The following is a 16,448-nucleotide window of genomic DNA, read 5'->3' as shown; positions in this document are numbered from 1 at the left end:
CATCCTCATCGTCTGCATCCGTGATGATGACCTCTCTTCCTGCTCCTGACCCTTCTTCCTCTATTTTGTCTAAATGGAAGGAGCCCTCAGGTGGCCATCCAGTCTGGAAGGACAGCCACTATGAGGCGCACAAAGTCTGCCACTTTCCCTTTTTAACTTACAACAGACAAATTGTGTGCCCTAGCTTTAACATCTGTCCAGTGGTCAGGGGTAATAGTCAATGGAGTAGAAGTCGTTGTCCCATCATCCGGTCCAGAAAAAGCATCACAATACCACAGAAAGCGACAAAGACAAGCAAGACCAAAATGGGGCGTCCTAGACTCAATTTCCACAGAAGCCTGATACTGTTTGTACCAGGTAGCAGCTGAACCCTAGTTTCCGCTGGGTAGAGAAGGACCGTCTCTGATCCTATCCCCCACCGTGATGTGCAGGCACATCTGCCCATCACAACAACCACCCAGACGGGGTTTCTCATGAGACCACACAGATGGGTCTCTCCTGAGACCCCCAGAACCTGAGACCAGTTGTCCCCTCTCCAGACCTCTAACTGGCCTCACAAATAACAAACACAGGCAGTGGACACAGACAAGACGAAACAGAAGTTAGCGGACACAGATAAGACTAAACAGAAAGTAACACAGACCTGCTCGATTGGACCTCCAAATCTCTTTGCCAATTGTGGGTTTGAGGGAGCCTGATCCTGGACAAGCCCCCAGATGTAAGACACCCTGCCCAGAGGTCTTAGCCTAGGTGCGCGACCCCACAGAACACAACTTGATGACAGATCGATGCAATGGCAAGAGGTTTATTGATCTGACGCGCGTGGGGTTGCTCAGCCTCACAAGGAGAGTCAACCCCGAGCTCAGGAAGTACACATCTTTTATACCCTCCTTGCAAGGTGGATGAACTGCTGTATCATGATTGGTCAGCAAAGCAGCAGCATATTTTAAACTCATTGGTCTCAGGGGATTTCGGCGTTAAGGTCAGGATGATAGTTTGTGGTTTTTCAAGGAATTCAGTGCAGGGCGGGGTGGAGGGGTTATTCCGAGAACAGTTATTTTTGTTTTGGCGGGGCTTAACTTGGCCTGGTCATTCTGACCGCCAAAACTTTGTTTTTACATTCCCAAAACTTTGTTTCTACAACCTCTTGGTGTGTCCCTACCCTGCCTCTCTGCCCACTTGAAACACATTTCTCCTTCCTTCCCCGCAGCTCAGTCCTCACCTTTCTCGGCTTCAGTCTACTTTCAGAAAGTCTTTTCCACCTAAAACTGCACTTAGGGACTACCTTCCCCTTCATCCCTTCCTCTCCAGAGCCCACAGTACCGTTTAGAAGAATCCAGTGATACCGATGCCCACACTCTGATTAACTGAGGTTATCTGTTTCTTTCCTTCCAGTTCCAGGCCTCCCTGGAGCCAAGTGTGTGGCTGGACTTTTCTGTGGCTAGGCACCAGGTTCTCTCCTCAGGTGCGGGTGGCGAACCATAGCTGTCTGTCTTTACCCCTCTTTTGTTTCCTGTTCCTCTTCTCTTTGCAGAGTTCTTTGTTGATGGGTTGGGGACCCTGTTGGTGGGCTCATGCCCAGGGGTGATTGTAGACCACCAAACAAGAATACCAACAACGGATCCAAAGCTGGCTGCCCTGAAGATGTCTTATGCCAGATACCGGGCCAACACCAATTCTCAGGTCCGATTCAAGCTAGCGCTCCACTACTTCAAGAACCATCTCTACTGCTCCACTTAAAAGTGCGAAGAACAGGAACCGCAGATTTACTGCCGTCAACAACAAAAAAAAATAGTAGGACTGGACATTAGGGCTACCAAAAGCAGACTCCTAGCAAGGGGAACAGCGAGCAAAGTAGCTGGAAGCTGGAGCTAGTGCAGGGCCCTGAAGCAGGCTCACTAACACCCCAAGACCAAGTTCTCAGCACAGAGATTTATCTGCTTCAGAGGGGAAAAGGGCGGGGATTAAGAGACAAAGACACGGGCCGGGCAGTAGTGGTGCACACCTTTAATCCCAGCATTCAGGAGACAGAAGCAGGCAGATAGATCTCTGTGAGTTTGAGGCCAGCCTGGTCTACAGAGTGGGTTCTATGACAGCCAGGGCTACAGAGAAACCTTGTCTAGAAAAACAAACAAAAAGTTGATCTAAAATAAATGTTTTTCAAAGCCAGATGTTATGGTTGGTAGTGTTGTAATCCCAAAGCTCAATAGCAGAAGTAGGAGGATCGAGTTCAAGGCCAGCATGGGCTATGTGAAAGCCCATCTTTAAATGAATGACTCTAGGGCTGGAGAGAGCTCAGTGCTTAAGAGTGATTAGTACTCATACAGATGACCTAGATTGGTTCCCAGTACCTACATGATGTGTCACAACTTCAGTAACTGCAGTTTCAGGGGCCTGGAAACATCTTACCTTCAAAGGCTCCTGCATACAAATGGTTCATATGTACACTCTGGCAAATGTATATGCACACAAAGTAAGTTTAAAATAATGGAGGAATGAGTGAACAGCTAAATATTAACCAAATTGATTTTATTTTGTCAAGACTGCCTGGCCTAGCACTCACTGTGTAGAACAGACTGACCTCAATCTCTTGGCAATAATCCTGTCTCCACTTCCCAGTGCTGAGGTATAAGGTGTAAACCAAGATTTCTCACTCGAAATTTTCTCTCTTTTTTTTTTTTTTTTTTTCAAGACGGGGTTTCTCTGTGTAGCCCTGGCTGTCCTGGACCAGGCTGGCCTTGAACTCAGAAATCTGCTCATCTCTGCCTCCCAAGTGCTGGGATTAAAGGTGTGCACCACCACACCTGGTGATTTTTAAACTTTGAAACTTTGTTTTTTAAATATGATACTTAATAAATATGTATAATCTTTGTATTTTGATTTTAATGGTATATTAAAATGAATGTTAAGATTATAGAATATTCTAGAATAAAAATCATTTCTAAAATCATGAAAATACTAATTTTAATTCTTACATTTACTCAAATTTATCCTTTATGCAAATTTCAACACTCTGAACATACATTTTATTTTTTACTTCCTGAGGTAATTATTTGCCCTGGGCTGGACCATAGAACACCAAACACCAGCTTGGAAGGGGTAAGAAGATGGGGAATGACATACCAGCTAGTTGTGGTGTGGGCCTTTAATCCCAGCCTTAAATTCAGAGATCTTCCAGCAAGGGCTATACAGTGAGCTCTGTTTTTTTTTTTTTTTTTTTTTTTTTTTTTTTTTTTTTTGTTTTTTGTTTTTGTTTTTTAAGAACAAAACCAAAACCCAAATCACGGGTTGAGGAAGTGGCTCAGAAGGTGAAGTGTCTGCTACCCAAGCATGAGGACTTGAGTTCAGATTCCCAGAATACCCCGGGCATTCTCACGGCAAATGTAACACCCTCCATTTTGACAGGATTGACATTAGCATGCTCAAGCAGTCTTTTCTCTACTTCAAGATTTAGAACCATTTCTCCAGGAGAGAGAAATAGTTAAGATAGAGCTGAGAGAGAAAGAGAGAGAGAGAGAGAAAGAGAGAGAGAGAGCAAGAGAGAGAGAGAGAGAGAGAGAGAGAGAGAGAGAGAGAGAGAGAGAGTGTGTTAGTTTCCTATGATCCAGTAACACATCTTTCCCAGGAACACAGAATGTTCTAAAAGGACATGAAACATTCCATGCAACTCAAGGGTTCAGGAACTCCCTGAAACCCACTAGACACACTAGGTCCCCTCCTTTCCAAGTGCATGAGCTGTAAGGACTGATGAGAGACACTCTCAGACAAGCTGAGCTACCTGAAACAGACATTCTCTAACCTGTTGAGCCGTCTGCAAATTGTACAGAGGGCTCCGAGTTTACAGCTTTTGTGACATAGTAAGCTCTCATGGTGCAGCTGTCTTTTGAGTCATTCCTGATCCTGTGGTAATCCCTCACCCATACTTCTGTATGTAACCCCAATAAAACTCATCAGTCCACTACACTGGACTTGACTGGTGTCCTTATTTTGGTCTGTCATTAGTTCCTGATTGGAGTGAGTAGATGTTTGTCCGAATCTTCCCAAGGTTAGTGTCACACGGCAGTGTGATATTAAGAGTCTCTGAGCACAAAACTGGAACACTTCTTCCTTTGGGTCTTCCTGTGTCCCGAAGCAGGTCTGTTAAGACACTAGCCACAAGACTATGAAGCCCCAGGGCCTACTCTTGAGAATTGCCAGCCACACCAAGTGGAGTGAGAGGGCAGGGGAATGCCCAGGACAAACCTGAGCAGGGAGAAGTGGGGACACAAGGGCGGTCACTGTCACCCTCATAAATGCAGAAGGAAGTCACCTACACGCTGTAGGGATATAATCCTCTTGAGAACCCACACCAGGTCAGTTGTGACAATGTCTTTGATCTCCAGTCTACAGAGCCAGTTATGGGGCAGGAAAGCTACAGCGCTACATAGTGAACTCTGGAGAGTGGACAAGGAGGGGGAGGGGAGGGAGGGACAGTGGAGAGAGATTGATTGATTGATTATACCAATGTGTCCTGTGCAGTCATGGGACACTTTGGGAGGGTGGGGCCAGGCAGGCTTCTCTACGTAGCACTAGCTGTCCTGGAACTCACAGAGAGCCTGTCTGTGCACACAGAGTGCTGGAATTAAAGGCATGTGCCACCATGCCCAACTGACATGGCCTTTGTAAGAATGAAATAAGCAGGAAAAATGAGGTCTACAAATGCCTAGTGTTCAGGCTCAGCCTTGAGGGACAGTAATGCTCAACACAAGTGTTGGGATTCAGACCTGGCTCAAGAGGCTGAGGTTCCTATTTAACATACCAAAGCAGACCTGGCCTTCAAGTTCTCCCAGCATTCTTTAGTCCCTACCAGAACTCTCCAGTCCAGAGGGTGGGCTTCTCCTCAGAGGCACTTCACTATACAACCTAGACATTTTGTTTTGGTCAGGGCATCCTGTCCCCCTAATCCCCTCTGTATTTCTCTTCCCCCTTCCCTCTGTCTCCTTGTCTGCACGGTGACATCCCTGGTCTCATTCCTTGGGACGGGTGAACCAGCCCAAGAGCTGCTCCAAATAAACCTGCTTTTATACTTTAACTTGGCTGGAGTTGGCTTAGTTTATCTCTTGGCTTAGAGATAACCTATCAAGAAGCTCAACTTCAGATCACTTCATTTCTCAAAACAGAAAATCTTTAGTGTTTCTTCTGATAATATGCAAGAGTTACAAACTATTTTTCTTTTCTTATTATTTATTTATTTTTGGAGACAGTTTCCCTGTGTAGCCTAGCCCTGGCTGACCTGAAACTCACTCTATAGACCAAGCTGGACTCAAACTCGCCTGCCTCTGCCTCCCGAGTGCTGAGATTAAAAGGTGTGCCACTCCCCTCCCCCCACCCCCTACTAGAAAAGTTCTTATGCATTCACTCAGGGACAAACTGTCAGGCTCTCACCGGCTGAGCTTTTGGACTTGGGCTAACCATGTTCTTGATTGCACGCACAGAAGAGGAACTTATCAGAATAGTGGATAGCTCATAACACCAGAAGTGGGTGGACAAAGCAAACTCAGGAAAGTGGCCAAGAATCTGGGGACTGGGGCCAGTTTGCTTGGCGTGTCGCCTGAGAAGCCAGTGGGCGTGGCATGGCTGCCTTACTACACTGAGGTCAATGGTGTCAGAGACACCGCCAGAACTGGATCCAGTTCTAAAATCTCTGGCTTCTGGGTGTCCGTCTCTGGACTAAGTCCAACTGGCCAAGCTAAAGATATGCAGAGGTCTGGCATGCTTGCGTGCACGCACACAAACACACATACACACAGTGAGCCTGGAGACTAAGTGTATCTACCTTGGACACAGTCTAGTGTCATCCAGACTTGCAAAAAACATTGATTTCTCGAGAAGATGCTATTTTTGGATGTCAACTTGACTACATCTTAGATTAACTAAAGTCCAAAAATGGAGCCGGGCGGTGGTGGCGCACGCCTTTAATCCCAGCACTTGGGAGGCAGAGGCAGGTGGATTTCTGAGTTCGAGGCTGGCCTGGTCTACAGAGTGAGTTCCAGGACAGTCAAGGCTACACAGAGAAACCCTGTCTTGAAAAAAAAAAAAAATTGCAAAAATGGAGGGCACACCTGTGAAGGACTTTTGTAGGAAGATCCACTTCAAATCCAGATCTTGAGGTGGGAAGTCACACCTTTAATATATGCTCTATTTTATATATATAATATATATCATATATTATACATACTTATTGTATATATCTTTAATATGTTTATAATATACAATTACTTATATACAGAAATACTTATATGTTATAGTCTATTATAATCACATATATTCATCCTGTAAGTTGCTACCGTATAGAACCCTGACTAATACAATGTCATACACCAAAGATTGCACAGTGCATGGCTCTTCTGTTTGCTTGTAAACGGCATCTTATGCATGTGAAGTAGAAAGCAGAGCTGTTTGGTTTGGGGGTGGGGGAGTGTCTCTGTGATCACTAAGGTCATCTGGAGGAAACAAGAAGGTTGTTCAATTCAACACAATTAAGTAGACAGTGTTGGTTCAAACTCTGTGGGTCTGACCCCAAGTACTTTATTTGATGAAAACTTTCCTGGTGATAATCAACTCAATCGCCCGTGCACAGCGAACATGACTGCGACATCTTCCAGAAAAATAGTTTCTATAGACTTGAGAAAAACTCGCTCAAGATAAGGCTCTAGGGAGGAACTGGGTGAGGTCTTAGCCTATCAGTCTCGGGTCACAGGCTATTAACCACATCCACTGCCAGCCTTCTGGGCAGGAAGCACAGTGCGTTACCCATCTCTCTCACTGAACAGACATCCCTGTGTATTTAACATTCTTGGTGTCCTTAGCGCTCACCGTGAGCAAAAGAACTTCTGTGCCTCGCACACGGGTTATTTCTTAAACTCTTGTAGAGCACTTATACAACAACCATCGTTCTGGGGCCAATCCTCACTGTATTATAATAAAGAATATATAGTCAAGAGCCTCCTTGAAGCAACCTCGAGGCACTGATGGATAACGCCCATCCAGCAGGATAATGACCCAAAGGTGAATTGCTGGGTCAAATTGTTGATTGACCTGCAGAAACACATTTAGGGAAAATGAAACACTAGAGAGCGCAGTAGTGGGGGTTTTGTTGTTGTTTTGCGGGATGTGTGTGTGTGTGTGTGTGCTGATGGTGGGTGTCTGTTGTTAAAATTCTGACTGGGTTTTTCTAAGGATCGGAGCGCTCAAAGTTTGGGTAGTCCGGCCTTTAGAAGCGCGGGCGGAAGTGCAGAACTGGAAGCGCCAATCTCCCAACAGATAATTTGCATAGCGCGGAGCACGGGCCGCCGCATCGTGGAGCGCATTCCCGGGCATCCCCGTCTGCGCTCCAGGTTCGTCCTGGGTTTGAACGACTGTCCCACCACGTGCCAGTCCGCGTCCTTCCCTGCTGGGCCAAAGCGTCCTCGCCACAGCGCTCCTAATATAAACGCAGAAAACAAGGAGAAAGCCCGGACTGCGTGCGCCGAACCTCCTGCCCGGAGCCCCGGACCGGAGCCGGCTTTCTCCGGACTTGGTCCGACCCGACAACCCGCCGCCCCTGGGGACTTGGGGTCAAGAGCCGGGACCCCTGGAGGACCACCGGAAGAGGTGACACCTCGGGGCCCGTGAAAACGTTTGGAATTCGTAAGGACACGGGAATCGCAGTGGTTCTGTGTCTGCCCGCCACCGCGGCCACCGGCCACGGGCCCAAGCCAAGTGTAGCGAAGCTTAGGAAAGGTTACCCAACGTCATGTGGCTTGAGAAGGCTGCCGGGCGCCTTAAGCCGCCAGCAGGTCCCATGGTGTAATGGTTAGCACTCTGGACTTTGAATCCAGCGATCCGAGTTCAAATCTCGGTGGGACCTCACTGAACATTTTTTGGCCTTAGAATCCCTGTTTTGGGGCCTGTAGGAAGGAGCAGCCAACCCGAGCCTCAGAGGGGAAAGCACTGACCTGTAGCATGGACGTTCAGCTTCCCTCCCCGCGTCTCAACACGCTTACATTTCAGGAACAGCCTGGGTTGAGAGGCACTGCGCACGCGCGCCGAGTCGGGCGGAAAAATAAACGTGTTGATGGAAGACTGAACATAACTTTACCCTGGAGGGAAAACGAAAGAACCCGAAGGATCCCGAGGCTTTCCAGTCTGTGTACCGCTGCACTCGCCGCGCCTGGGAGGCACCGCCTCCTACCCTCTGATTGGCTGCTGTTCAGAAAGCGCGGCGGGATTGCTTTGTGAGCCGCGAATGAGGTGGCCCGACAGGGGCCAGAGGGCGGGCAAGTGGTGCCAGGGGACCTCTGATTGGGTACGAGCGAGTGGTTCCCGGAGGCTTGTGCGTTTAGGGGTCATAAACCCGTGTTTTGGTCTTGGTTCTGCGTTGCTCTTCCAGCGAGGTTGTGTTTCAGTTAGACAGCAGTCACTTAGTCAGCCCACAGATGGTCAGTACTGTTTCTCACCGTCTGTGGGGTGTTTCTCCCAGCGAAGGGCAAGAATCTCTAAAGATTTCTCCAGCAGCATTGCGCCGCGGGTGGAAAATGTGTATAGGGAGTATTATATCTTCTTTGGATTCAGATCTGGGGTTTGAGACGTGTTTGTCCCTGTGGGATAAATGACGAGGGAGCCTGCTGACGCATTCTGGTCTCCCTACAGAGTGATTGGCACGGTGGCTATAGGTTCTCACCCTTGGGAGGATGCCATGGAAACAAAAAGGAGCCTCTCTCTGCTCTCCTATTAATTCTCTAAGCATGCGTCTTGCAGATACGACCCACGCACTCTTTAAAACATCTGAATGGGTCAGTTTGAATGAGCCATCCCAACCTCAAAAATATCAAGACGTGAGAGGAGACACACATGACACTACCAGAAAATAAAGGTGCTTGTTAACGGTACATTAAAGAAATTAAGATAATGTCCGAATGGATAAACATACTGATGGAACAGAATAGGGAAGCAAGATGCAACCCCACCTTTATGGACAGATTATAGTAACGAAGGTGTCACAAAATTTTAACTAACGATAAAACGTAGCACAACAGATTTAGGAGAAAGGACCTACTTGGCATCGGGTTGTGCGTTTATAGGGAAAGAATATGAAGTCGGATTCCTGTCTACACTAAACACAACAGTAAATCCCACGAGAATTGTTGACCTGAAAGTGACAGAAGTGGTGAGCTTTGGCTGGTGACATAGGGGAATAACTACACCTCAGTTTAAACAAAGCCTGAATAAAAGGCACAGATGTTGAGTGTACTATTCCATGTTCTATCAAAAGACACCAATAAGAGAGCGAACATGGCTGGTCGTGTTGCTCAGTGGTAAACTTCAAGGCACTCAGGGCCTGGCATACTAAGAGAAGAAAGAGGTAAGCCACAGACTAGGGATATGCATGTGTAATGCATAAATAGCAAATAAATCTAAATAAATTTTTAAAACCTGAAAGAGAACTGCCTGCAGAAAAATAGCAAAACCATGTGTTAGGGGCATAGCTCAGTGGGTAAAGAGCTTGCATGCAACCCAGCAGACCTGAGCTCCATCCACAGAACACATGTCAGAGAGCAGGGCATGATGGGGATTGTAGTCCCAATGCTGGGGAAGCAGAAGCTGGGGTTCACTGGCCAGCCAAGGAGAGAACCTGTCTTTTGTTTGGTTGGTTGGGTTTTGGGTTTTGGGTTTTCGAGACAGGGTTTCTCTGTGTAGCCCTGGCTGTCCTGGAACTCACTCTGTAGACCAGGCTGGCCTCCAACTCAGAAATCTGCCTGGCTCTGCCTCCCAAATACTGGAATTAAAGGCGTGTGCCACCACTGCCCAGCTAGAACCTGTCTTAAGAAAAAATGAAAGAAGGAAAGAAAGGAATGAAGAAGGAAAGAAAGGAAGAAAGAAAGAGAGAGAGAGAGAAAGAAAGAAAGGAAGGAAGGAAGGAAGAAAGAAAGAAAATGAAGAGCTATACCTGAGATTGACTCCTGGCTTCCATATCCACACCCATATATGTACACACATTGTTAAATAGCAAAATCAAGAGGAGAATAGTGGGACAGTGGTGGCATGTGTCTTTAATCCCAGCACTTGGGAGGCAGAGGCAGGTGGATCTCTGTGCTTTTGAGGCCAGCCTGGTCTACAGAGTGAGATCCAGAACACCCAGGGCTACACAGAGAAACCCTGTCTCAGAAAGAAAAACAAAGAGAATAGCCTCAGACTTGAGTAGGCCCCTTACTTTGGAAGTCCAAAGCAACCATCACATATCAGAAGATGTAGCATATATCATTAAGATCTAAGTTGGATACCTCACACCCATCTGATGACAATGCTAAGTGACTCGAGAACATGGGATAAGACGAGCTGGGAGCATAGGACAGCAGTAGAACACACACACAAAGCTCTGGCCTGACACCTGAACATACATGGGTTCATTCACGTAGGCACAGACACATCAATAGACAAAGCCCACAGGTACTGCTCAGCATCATGGGACATCCCTATATGCCAGGACCTGGTGTTGGGGTCTGAAAAACCAAAACAACCCAAGCAGTCCCAAGAGTCCAGCAAAGCAAGATCTTTATCAGAATGAGGCAGCAAAAAACTAGCCACTTGGGGACAACAGTACAGACTCAGGTATTAACGGTTGTCTTAGTAAGTATTTAAGCAGATGCCAAAATCTTACTGCACTTAGGCCATTACTGATTGATCAGGGCTGCAGAACAGACTCTAGAACTGAACTGTGGCCCCGGAGAGACTGTGGGCAGCATTTAAAAGGCTGGAACTCTAAAGTGAGGGCGAGCAGAGCTGGCTGTAGCATTTTCCAGTCATATTTTGACACGAGGGCTGAGCAATGATGTAAACACTGGTGACTGTCTTGATCCAGGACACTTGGCTTCAGGGTCCTCCACTCAGCTTTTGAAGTCAGACCCCCTCCTGGGCTTCTGGCCCAGAATTCAGAATGATAAGGGAACAGGAGCAGGCAGGCTGCTTGACATCACTTTAAGTCCTGACACGCAGTATGTTTACAACGCGTGTGCCTTAGTTTAGATAACCAGCAACTTCCTTCTTTATATTCCTTCCTGGTTAACACACAAACATGAAACTCCAGAAGAAGCGGGATAGGAGTTGGTTGCCAGGCCTGGGAATGTAACCTGTTTTGACCCTGCCAGCAAGATGGAGGTTGTACGTGAGTTGACCAGACTCAGGCAGCTGTCTCTTAACACCAGCACATGGCAGGAAGAGGCAGGAGGCTTGCTGGGAGTCCGAGTTCAGCCTGGAGTACATGTAAAGTTCAAGGGTAAATAGCAACTTTTGCTAAATAGAGGCTGCTGGTGGTGGCACATGCCTTTAATCCCAGCATTCAGAACGCAGAGGCAGGTGGTTCTCTGTGAGTTTGAGGCCAGCCTGGGCTACAAAGCAAGTTCCAGGACTGCCAAGGATACACAGAGGAAACACCTGTCTCGAAAAACAAACAGGCCGGGCGGTGGTGGCACATGCCTTTAATCCCAGCACTTGGGAGGCAGAGGCAGGTGGATTTCTGGGTTCGAGGCCAGCCTGGTCTACAGAGTGAGTTCCAGGATAGCTGAGGCTACACACAGAGAGAAACCCTGTCTCAAAAAGACCAAAAAAAAAAAAAAAAAAAAAAAAAAAAAAGAAAGAAAGAAAAAAGAAAAACAACAAGAAAGAAAAAAGAAAAACAACAAACAAAAGCAAGTTTAGCAAAAATCTTCTTTCCAAAAAAACAAGGATCCAGGTATGAGTCCACTTGCTGTTCTAGATATTTATTATATTCTACACAGTGTGAAATGCTCAGAAGTTACTTATGTAGAGGATGGAGAGATGAGTCACTGGATTAGAGCACTGGCAACTCTTTCAGAAGACCAGAGTTGATTCCGAGCAAGCACGTGCCAGCTTACAGCTCTCTGTAACTCCGGTTTCAGGCAGCCTGATGTCTTCTTCTAGCCTTTGTGGGTATCTGGCAAGCATATGATGCACAGATATAAGGCAAAATACTAACACATATAAAATTAATAAATCTCTTAAAATTACTTAAGATGATTATGGGTTGAATGTCTGAGACCCCACAGGTTTCAAGGCCAGCCATACTAAAACTGTCCAGGCTCAGAAAATAAGAGCCCTGGCTGTTCTTCCAGAGGACCTGGGTTTGATTTCCAGGTCCTATACGATGCTCACAACTGTATGCCACTCCAGTTCCAGGGGACCCAATGCTGTCTTCTCAGGCACCGAATGCACATGGTATACCCCCCACACACACACACACACTCTCACACACACTCTTACATGCACACACAGGCAAAACACTCATACACCTAAAAATAAATAAGTAGCTCATTCGGTACTTGCTTAGCATGCAGAAAACCTCACGTTCATTCCCAGCACCAGATACATGGAGCATCTTTAGGAGGTGAAGGCAGGACAAACAGGTGTTCAAGACCATCTTCAGCCCTAATAGCGAGGTGGGAGCTAGCCTGGGATACGGCAGAGACTGCCTCATAAAATAAGCTGCTGACTTTAGCTGGCCGTGATGGCACCTGCCTGCCTTTAATTGCAGTACTTGGGAGGACAGCCTTGTCTGCACAGTGAGTTCCAGAACATTCCAGATGTGTTGAAAGACCCAGTCTCAAAATAAATAAATATTTTTAAAAAAGAGTTTGTCTAAAACAAAGCCTATTTAGCAAAATGGTTGTGCTTTTACTAGACATATGGATGTATTCACAGGACCAGGTGAAATCGAGGTGTCATACAAAGACCTGGATAAAATCCATCCTCCCTCAATTGGCTAGATACAGCTATATAAGCAATTTGAATGCGTTAAGCCTTTGCCCGCCAGTGTTTTGAGAAATAGTAAAACAAACAGAAAAGCCCTTGCTAGGTGTATTGTCACATGCCTAAAATCCCAGCACTTGGAAGGTAGGATCAGCCAGATCAGAAATTCAAGGTCATCTTCAGCTACACAGCAAGGTTAAGGACAGCGTGAGATTCTGTCCAAGAAAGGCCAGGGAGATGGTTCAGTGGGGGAAGTCACTTACCATGAAAGCCTGGTGACCTGCAACCTGCATAGAGAGGAAGGAGAGAGGCGGTTCCCAAAGGCTGTCGTCCTCTGACCTCCACACACACAGTTGACACACATTCACCTCCCCCGCAACTCATCAGGAACACAAAGACACACATGTAATGTGAGAGAAGACAGAAGCACTTATATCTATGTCTGGACCAGTCTGTGCTATGTCCAATAACGGAGTAACTTCTCGAAAGACAGCCAGGATAGTGAAGCTCCAGAAGCTCAAATCCTAGGAAGAAGAAACAGTAATGCGCAGAGGAAAAAACGTAGACAGAACAGACAGCTATTTAAACGTGTTTCCTTATGCGTTCTTAGTCTGGGTTTCAACAGAGGGGATGAGAACTCATGGGTGGAAGTCCAAGGGGCAATGAGGAAGAGTGCTCTGAGGGTTTTGCTGCTCATCAATGGAATAGTTCATCACAGGGAGAGATCGGAGAACTCGAAGACATCTATCTGTGTGGTAGTCTGCTGTGGTGCCAGAGGTTTTCTGTGCATGGGAGGAGCTTGTGCACCTCAGGCCTTCTCAGCTTCCGTTGAGCAGGGAATTCTCACTTTGCTGGCCATAAGCTTTTAAATCAGCTTTCCAGGGGTTTCCCCCTTTTTTTTTTTTTTTTTTTTTTTGTTGTTGTTGTTGTTGTTGGTTTGTTTGTTTTGTTTATTCATTGGCCAGCACACACACCTGAAATATAAGGTTAAGAAATATGATCTGGGCTGGAAACACGGTTCAGTGGTTAAGAGCATAAGAACACTCATTCTTCTTGCAGGGGATCTGGGTTCGATTCTCAGCACCCACACGGTGGATCACAACCATCTGTAACTTCAGTTCCTGGAGAATCCAATGTCCTCTTTTGACCACCGTGGTACATGGATGGTGGTGGTGCACCCATTTAATCCCAGCATTTGGAAGGCAAAGGCAGGTGGATCTCTTGAGTTCAAGGCCAGTCTGGTCTACAGAGTGAGTTCTGGGACAGCCGGGGCTACACAGAGAAACCCTGTCTCCAAAAGCCAAAATAACCCACTAGTATTCACCATTATCTCTTTGTTCTTCAAGCTCCAGGTTCTCTAACCCTACCTTCCCCTCTTCCTAGTCGTGGCAGCTTTGGGGGAAACCTCTCTTTTCTCACAACAGTCTAAGAAATTCCTTCTCGTGGTTTTCTTCCCAAGAAGGGACATTGACTCTATTTTCTGGAATGTACTAGAGAATACCTTCTGAAGCATGATGTCCCAGTCTGAGTCACCAGAAGAGGGCAGCACGCTGGCACCAGCAAAGTTGCATTTGGATCTTACTTTCCCGAGGCTGTCCCTTCCTTGTCTTGATTTCCACTTGCAGATAAGATAATCTTTGTGCCCCATTTATCACACAGCCTAGCACACAGTAGCCTGTGAATTGCAGAACACAGACTCCTTTCACACCTGTTGGCCAGCAGCTTTAAGGTCGATGAGATAAAGCAAGCCTTGCCCTCTGCCCTCAAGGAGTCTGAGATCCTTAAAAGAAAAAGAAATTGGTGCTGGAGAGACAGCTCGGTGGCTAAGAGAGCTTGCTGCTCTGGCAGAGGACCTAGGTTCGATTCCCAGCACCCACATGGCAGATCACAACCATCTGTATTTGTAACTTCAGTTCCAGAGAATCTAATGCCCTCTTCGACCTTCCATAGGCACCAGACATATACATAGTGCATATAAGCAAAACACATAAACACGTAACATTAAAAATAAAAAATTCTGTATTGCCAGGTGGTGGTGGCCCACACCTATAATCCCAGCATTTGGGAGGCAGAGGCAGGCAGTTTTCTGAGTTTGAGGCCAGCCTGGTCTACAGAGTAAGTTCCAGGATAGCCAGGGCTACACAGGAAACTCTGTCCCCCCCCAAAAAAAAAATTTGTATTATTATTCAGCGGGGGATGATGTGTTCATATGCTTGTTGACATGTATATGCATGGAAGGGGCGCTTGTAAGAAAGAGCTCAAAGAGCTGGGTGGTGGTGGCGCACACCTTTAATCCCAGCACCTGGGAGGCAGAGGCAGGCAGATTTCTGAATTAGAGGCCAGCCTGGTCTACAGAGTGAGTTCCAGGACAGCCAGGGCTACACAGAGAAACCCTGTCTCCAAAAACAAAACAAAAAGAAAAAGAAAAAAAGAAAGAGAAAAGAAAGAAAGAAAGAAAGAAAGAAAGAAAGAAAGAAAGAAAGAAAGAGGTCAGAGGACAGCTTTCAGGAGTCAGCTTTTCCTCCTACTGTGAGTTCTTGGGCTTGAACTTGGGTAATCTGGCCTGTGTAGCCATTTTTATTTGCTGAGCTATCTCATCTTGATGAAAATGTTAAAATTGAACCCCTAATCCCCACTCCTGGAAGGCTGAGGCAGGAGAGGACATAGAGGCCAGTTTAGACTGTATAACAAGTTGCAGGCCGACCTGGGATAAATACTGAACAAAACCACCAGATGGGCATAGTAGTTCATGCCTTTAATCCCAGTTCTTGGGAGGCAGAGGTTGGTGGATCTCTGAGTTCCAGGCTAACAAAGCAAGGTCCATGACAGCCAGGGATACACAGAGAAACTGTGTCTCGAAACAAAAACAAAAACAAACAACAAAAAGCCAACACAACAAGAAGGGCTTTAAGTGAAGACAAACTCCTATAGAGAGAATGAACTGGAGACAGAGGAGCAGGAGGGGAGCTCCCTGGTGAGCCATGGGGCCTTTAACCAAGGGTCCTTAACTAAGGCTGTGGTAAAGGGAGGCAGTAAAGCCTTTACAGATGGGGGTTTGAGAGCTTTACAGTCATGGAGAATTAGTGTAGCTAGGAATTAGCGCATCCCACAGCAGGTACAAGCCTATAATCTCAACACTTGAGGAGCTCAGAGAGGAGGACCAATGTGATCAAATCTAAGGCCATTGTCTGCTGCCTAACATGTTAGAAGCTCACCCTGTCTCATTAGACTCCCTCTCAATAAGAAAACAAGCATTTTGAAACTTGAAAATGGTTTAGCCCGATATTTCTTGAATAGGACTTGATGAAGCCAAAGGGCCTCTGAATGGCAATCACCTGGTCTCTCTGGGCAGTCTCCGCTTCTCTGACCTAATGCCTCTCAGTACCCTTCATTGCCCTTCCTCCTCAGACTGCCTTGAATTGCTGGGGCTCCTCCAAGCTCTGTTTCTGGCCTTCTTCTCTCAAACATGCACAGTCCTCTCGAGCAATCTCGGTCACTCTTGGAAGATCAGCTACCATTTGTCAATTATTTGGATGGAGTAGGGCACAGAGGTTAAGCAGAAGAGTGTAGGGGAATCTCTGGGAAAGTGTGTGGGGAGATTTGGAGTGGGGTCGGGAGGTGGATGGCGGGGTGCTTTATGTGGGTTGGGTGAGTTGGAGGGTGGG

The 16,448-nt window shown here is 46.7% G+C and overlaps 1 protein-coding gene, 2 long non-coding RNA genes and 1 other non-coding gene across 4 annotated transcripts in view; 2 read left to right on the top strand and 2 right to left on the bottom strand.

Annotated features, from left to right (window-relative positions):
• Positions 1-1,782, top strand: part of B4galnt2 (beta-1,4-N-acetyl-galactosaminyltransferase 2) — a 29,756-nt gene extending 27,974 nt beyond the window's left edge. Inside the window, exon 10 of the mRNA XM_031352526.1 lies at positions 1,535-1,782. Within this exon, the coding sequence (XP_031208386.1) occupies positions 1,535-1,740 (206 nt within the window). The 3' untranslated portion in view covers positions 1,741-1,782. The remainder of the gene's footprint in view (positions 1-1,534) is intronic.
• Positions 1,783-6,532: 4,750 nt separating this feature from the next.
• On the bottom strand, positions 6,533-8,192 carry LOC116077367. The gene is made up of 2 exons (XR_004113220.1): positions 7,977-8,192; positions 6,533-7,462 (listed from the first exon to the last, which is right to left on the bottom strand). It is a non-coding gene; the product is annotated as an uncharacterized LOC116077367 (long non-coding RNA).
• On the top strand, positions 7,817-7,888 carry Trnaq-uug. Its single transcript has one exon. It is a non-coding gene; the product is annotated as a tRNA-Gln (tRNA).
• Positions 8,193-11,756: 3,564 nt separating the features above from the next.
• Positions 11,757-16,430, bottom strand: LOC116078259. The gene is made up of 4 exons (XR_004113469.1): positions 16,119-16,430; positions 14,285-14,458; positions 13,047-13,307; positions 11,757-11,971 (listed from the first exon to the last, which is right to left on the bottom strand). It is a non-coding gene; the product is annotated as an uncharacterized LOC116078259 (long non-coding RNA).
• Between the last annotated feature and the right edge of the window lie 18 nt (positions 16,431-16,448).

Source organism: Mastomys coucha, unplaced genomic scaffold, assembly GCF_008632895.1.
Source record: "Mastomys coucha isolate ucsf_1 unplaced genomic scaffold, UCSF_Mcou_1 pScaffold5, whole genome shotgun sequence".
Taxonomy (NCBI): Eukaryota; Metazoa; Chordata; class Mammalia; order Rodentia; family Muridae; genus Mastomys; species Mastomys coucha.
Note: the sequence above shows the minus strand (reverse complement) of the source record. Positions and strands in the feature narration are given on the sequence as shown.